The sequence below is a fragment of the Amaranthus tricolor genome, chromosome 12, assembly GCF_026212465.1.
Source record: "Amaranthus tricolor cultivar Red isolate AtriRed21 chromosome 12, ASM2621246v1, whole genome shotgun sequence".
Lineage (NCBI taxonomy): Eukaryota > Viridiplantae > Streptophyta > Magnoliopsida > Caryophyllales > Amaranthaceae > Amaranthus > Amaranthus tricolor.
This window is the reverse complement of record NC_080058.1, coordinates 15,334,540-15,340,718: the sequence shown is the minus strand read 5'-3', so window position 1 is coordinate 15,340,718 and position 6,179 is coordinate 15,334,540. Positions and strand designations below refer to the sequence as shown.

The 6,179-nt window shown below is 37.4% G+C and overlaps 1 protein-coding gene across 1 annotated transcript; it reads right to left on the bottom strand.

The window, feature by feature from the left end:
• Positions 1–3,694: 3,694 nt before the first annotated feature.
• LOC130828620 (uncharacterized) lies at positions 3,695–5,378 on the bottom strand. The gene is made up of 4 exons (XM_057694585.1): positions 5,301–5,378; positions 4,681–4,805; positions 4,506–4,569; positions 3,695–4,435 (listed from the first exon to the last, which is right to left on the bottom strand). The coding sequence occupies exons 1-4, from the start codon at positions 5,376–5,378 to the stop codon at positions 3,695–3,697; spliced, it is 1,008 nt and encodes a 335-aa protein (XP_057550568.1).
• Between the last annotated feature and the right edge of the window lie 801 nt (positions 5,379–6,179).

Below are 6,179 nucleotides of genomic sequence, written 5' to 3'. Positions count from 1 at the left end.
AGTCTATACATAGTACCTTTTCAACATTTTGATATTCCATTTATGCCTAATTTCCTCACCATTTGATGTTTTCAACTTACAAGTTCCAATACCACAATCTTCTGACACAATGTAGGGGCCTTCCCATTTTTCTGAGAATTTTCCATGCTCATGCTTTTGAGTTGCCTTTGCATTTCTGAGAACCAAGTCGCCTACTTGAAAAGATCTGTGTTTAACTTTTCTATTATAAAATCTGGCAATCCTGTTTTGGTATGCAGCCACTTTCTATGTAGCATTTTCTCTAAGTTCATCGATTATTCTAGATCTAGAAGCCTTGATTCTTGATTTTCCATTGGATCCAGATGTTTTAATCTTACTGTCTGTACTCCAATCTCAACTGGTAAGAGTGCTTTTGAACCATAAACAAGCTTGAAAGGTATTTGGCCAGTTGCCTCCTTCACAGTTGTTCGTAAAGACCATAGTACATCGTAGATTTCATCAATCTATTTTGCTTTTGCATCTTTCAGCTTCTTCTGGAACCTATACAGAATTTGTTTATTGGCTGCTTCAGCTTGTCCATTACATTGAGGATTGCAAACAGATGAGTAGGCCACTGCAATTTTGAAATCTTCCCAATACTTTCTCAGTGTTGCACAATCAAACTGGGTTCCATTATCAATAATTAAGACTCTAGGAAGCCCAAATCTGGTAATGATATTCTGCCAGATGAATTTTTCTACTTTTTTGGAAGTGATTGTTACAAGTGACTCTGCCTCTACCCATTTTGTAAAATAATCAATTGCAACAATCAAAATTTTTTTTCCTCCAGCTGCTATTTTAAATGGTCCCAGCAGATCTAAGCGGTTGAGCAAATGGAACTGGATTATGAATATACTTCAACTCAGATGCTGGTTGAATAATATTTGGTGCAAATCTCTGGTACTTCTCACACTTCTGGACCAAGTTTCTGGCATCTTCTATTGCTGTGGGCCAATAATAACTAATTCTGAAAGCTTTGTGAGCTAGAGCCCTGGTTCCCAAATGATGAACACAACATTCTTCATGAACTTCTTTTAAGATGTAGTCAGCTTCTGATGGAGTCACATATTTCAGCAGAGGACCATTCTTTGCCTTTTTATATAATTCGCCATCTACCATACAAAATTGTAGTGACTTCATTTTCATCTTTCTGGCAAGAACTGGATCTTCCGGAAGTTCTCCATTTTCTTTGTATTGGATGAGATCTTTCATCGAATTTGGGAGATCTCTGATTCCAATATTGAAGATAGATGTGGCGTCTTCATGGATAGAACTTACTGGTTTAACTTCTACTAAGACTGAACTTTTTAAATTCTGCATACTGGAACTTCCTAATTTAGAAAGTGCATCAGCTTGCTCGTTTTGTGATCTGGGTAGTCTTTCAACATGAACAACTTCAAACCAGGAGATCAATTCTTGAGCTTTCTTCAAGTATTTTTGCATAGTAATATCTCTGGCCTCATACTCCCTTTTAATCTAATTCACAACTAGATGTAAATCAGTTTGAAGACTGATTATTCTGGCTTCCAAGGCATTGCACAATTGTAAACCAGCAATGACAGCCTCATATTCAGCTTCATTGTTGGTAGCTTTAAATTGAAATTTCAAAGCGTATTCAATAACTTTTCCTTTTGGGGTGATTAATACCAATCCGGCCCCTGCACCAATGAGTCTTGATGACCCATCGGTTAATAGTTGCCAGATAGGTTCCTCACTTTCATCTTGTGTTCCCCATTCAGCAAAAATATCTGCCAATGCTTGACCCTTTATAGCTCTTCTGGGTTGAAATTGTACTCCGAGACCAGTAAGTTCAACAACCCATTTTGCCACTCTTCCAGATCCTTCTATTTTCACCATACTTTTCTCTAATGGTAGGTCTGTTAAGACTACCACTCGGTGAGCATTGAAATAAGGTTTTAATTTTCTGGCACCAATTATTACAGCAAACGCTGCTTTTTCAATCATGGAATATCTTGTTTCAGCATCCAACAACATTTTACTTACAATGTAAATTGGATATTGAATTTTATTTTCTTCCCTGATCAACACTGCACTCACTGTGTGCTGTGTTGATGATATGTACAAGTATAATGTTTCTCCAGTAATGGGTCTTGCCAGAGTTGGCAGATTGTGAAGGTGTTCTTTCAACTCCTTAAATGCCCGACTCTGCACTTCACCCCACTCAAAACTTTTGTTACCTTTCAAAACTGTGGAAAATGGCATGATTCTCTCTGCTGATTTGGAGATGAATCTGGAAAGAGCTGTCATCCTCCCTGTTCATTGCATAATTTCATGCCTATTCCTAGGTTCTGCCAGATCAATGATTGCTTGAACCTTTTCTGGATTGGCATCGATACCTCTTTGGCTGACTAAGTAGCTCAAAAACTTTCCAAACTTTATCCCAAATACACACTTTTTGGGATTAAGTATCATCTTATATTTTCTCATATTATCAAATGTTTCTTGCAAATCTACAACCATTTCTTTTTCTGTTTTACTTTTTACAATTGAATTATCTACATACACTTCTGAATTTCTACCCCTCTGATTTTTGAAAATTTTATCCATTACCCTCTGGTAGGTTGCCCCAGCATTCATTAAACCAAAAGGCATCATCGTATAATTGAACACCCCTGCTGAGCATATAAATGTCGTTTTCTTTTTGCAGAAGGGTTCATAAATATCTGATGATAGCCAGAAAAGGCATCCATACATGATAGAAGAGCATATCCGGTAGTTGAATTAACTAGCGGGTCTATTCTAGGGTAAGGGATAACAATCTTTAGGGCAACATCTATTTAAATTGGTAAAATCTATACACATTCTCCACTTCCCAAGACGTGGCTTTTTTACCAAAACAACATTAGCAGCGTTCTAGGTAGAGACATTCGTCAATGAAACCAGCATCCAGCAGCTTTTGAACTTCTTCTTCAATGATTTTATCTTTTTCAGAGGTAAAGTTTCTTTTCTTCTGTTTAATAGGCTTGACTCCTTCATGGACACTTATTTTATGAGTGATTATTTTAGGGTCAATACCTGGCATGTCTGCTGCTGAATATGCAAAGCGATCAACATTCTGGTGAAGGACTTGAATCAGATGGAGGTGAACCTGAGGATCCAGATTCCCCCCAATCCTCACGGTTTTATCTATTCCTTCAATCAATGCAACCTCTTCAATAATCTGGTGATCAATCTCCATATGTGGGGTACTCTTTTTTACATTTTCATCCTCAAATGGCCTGGGATCTATTTCAACATTTTTTTGAGTCCTAGGCCCAGATGGAGAAGCAACTGATTTCAATTTTTTATTCGGCTAATTGCTTTCAAAATTTTTTATGGGCACCATATCAGCTTCTGGCACCCTCTCTTTTACTTTCTGTTTTTGTGGCTCAGCATTTACTTTATTTACAAAATTGCAAGACTTCGCCATTTTTTGATTTCCTCTGGCTCTCCCCACCCTTCCATCTTTTCCTACAAAGAGTAAGGTTTGATGGTGTGTAGAGGGAATACTAGTTATTGTGGGAACTATCCTCTTTGAATCAAATCTTCAATATTGTTCATCAAAGACTTACAATGTTCTGTCCAGTGACTTGGACATTCATGAAATTTGCAGTAAGCGTCTGGGTTCTTGCCCTGCCATCTGGTATCCTCTTTATGTACATTAAAGATTTTAGCCCTATACTCTTTTAAGCGTGTATTTTTTCGAAAAATTATTGAGTCCGGGGACATCAAAATCCTTAATCCTAACCAGCTTCTTTCCCCTATCATGTCTTTCAGCTTGCTTCTCGCTGCCTTTCTCAAGGGTTTTCCCTTTATGCTCTATTGTCCCTGTTATGGATTTAAAATCTTCGACATCTACATGGGACAGGGCATATTCTTTAACTTCCTTCATTGTCTTCAAATAAGTCCACTGCTTCCTGAACTTTAGAGCCTCACTTTCAGGCCTATCAGAGTTTAGGCCTTGTCTGAAAGCGAAGGTCAAGATGTTTTCTTCAGGGTTCAGCTCCTGCACACTTTCTTTGTCAAACCTGGAGACGTAATACCTCAGAGATTCATCTTGTCCCTGTCGTATGCTCATCATTTCAATGGATTGCTTAGATCTGGCAGTCCTTGATGAGAAATGACTCTTGAACTTTTCAGCAAGTTCATCAAATGAGGAAATCGAGCCATCTGCGAGGCTCTGAGCCCATTTTTGTGCTGTACCGATTAAGGTTAGAATGAAATTTTTACACCAACTGGCATTGGTGTGACTATCCATGTCCATCTCATTATTGAAGGCTGTCAAATGGGCATTTGGACACGACTCCCCCTTATAAGTCAGATAAGCAGGAAATTTCACCCTTTTCGCAGGTGAGGAAGCAATTTCTGGGATGAATGGTGTCTTCCCAGAAAACCTTATTTTCTGGTTCTCTGGGATCTTGGGGGTAAACCTAAATAAGAGGATTTCCCCTTCAAGGATGAATATTTGGCTGTATGCTCTCAACAACCTGTAATGATTCTCCTTCTCCTTCACGAATTTTTAAAGGTGATAGTGAAGGAGCTTTTCTAAGCCTGCTCATGGCAGACAATCTTTTCGTTGTCACTGACTCCCTCGTTACAGGCTGGGAATCAGTTTGTTGATAGACCGTCTCAGTCCATCCCTTTTAGATGTGTGTTCCTAACTGGGACGATGCTCCAGGGTTCGAAGTGGTCCTGTACCAGGCATATCTTCTGCCCGGCATAGACTCACTTTTGTCTTCCCTTTGAATATTTCTATTTCTATCAGAACCTAATTGGCCTGATTCTCCCTAAATGTGAGGAGGTATATAAGATTCATCCTCCTCTTCCAGATACCATTCATTAAAGATCTACTCCCTTTGATTAAAGAAAAATCAATTAAGATTTTAATCTCCTGATTTAATTCCTTGCCAGTTATGCAGTAAGATCTTTAGATGGAGATGCTGATGATTCTTACAAAACACACCAAAGGGGCTAGAAAGGCCCGCAATTCTTTTCTGGAGGCCTACTCCGACGCCCAAGTTAGTATAGATCAATATATGGATTGCCTAACAGGTCCTTCGAGGTGCACAGTGGCAACCAGGTGGATAACTGCTTAGGGCTTGTTTAGACGGGAGGTCTTTTTGTAATAAATTATCACAACAAATGTCGATTAAATCTTTTGTAAATCTTTGTTCCGTTGCTCTGAAAATCAATGTGAAATTATGATATTCAGTTAAGATCGTTTGTATTTAATCACTTTGGATTCTTTTTTTCCTTTTCTTTCTCTCTAAGAATTTAGTTACCTCATTTATGGCGCTTTGGTGAGTATTTATAGCTGATGATTGTGGAGCAAACATTCCTTTTCCAACCCCTAAAGACATTCTGCATGCGCCACTCTCCTTTTTTAGACGTGTCAATCCCTTAATCACAATCGAATACTTTATTTGTCCTTTGTGGCGTTTCTAATTTCTCCTTTGAACTCGTGTCCCATTTCATAAAGTGATGCTTTAATGAATGACATGTGTCCTCACATGCTCGTGAGCTTCTCATGCACTAACCTTCTAAGCCTTTATACAAAATCCTTTAATAACCGTGCCAGATAATTATTCCTAGATAACTACTTATTAACACGAAATCTTCCCAGATTCAGTCAGGTTTGATTTCCTTTGACTGTCTTTTTATAATAACCTTCAAATTAATATTTTACACACACATACTTTGTTAATTGTGATGTAGGTTTATAGTGGTTGTCTTTAATTTTGGTGAATCTCAATTTGTCTTCTACCCTAATATGAGAAGGAAGATGTTCGATTTTATGGTTTGATGGATCCTAATTTTTATTTTATAATCGATTTTTAAAATTGTATAGAATGAATACCTATCTAGTTTTATAATCAGGTTTTATTTTTTGTTAATTTGTTTATTTAATCATGTAATCTTGAACTTTTTCGTTCCATACTAAAGAAAAATGCTGCTTCTTCTTTCTAACATCAATGAAAATTTTGTTTACTTATGTAAATCTTGAACTTAATTATAGCTCGGAAGGGTATTTAATTTTTCTAGGTCGTCTTTCTGACCGATTTTACTTGTATATATAAAGAAAAATACCATCGTTTGTCTTTTTGTTTCAAACTATTTTTTTGGTTGTCTTTCTTTGTTAATCTATACACTATAGTTCATCT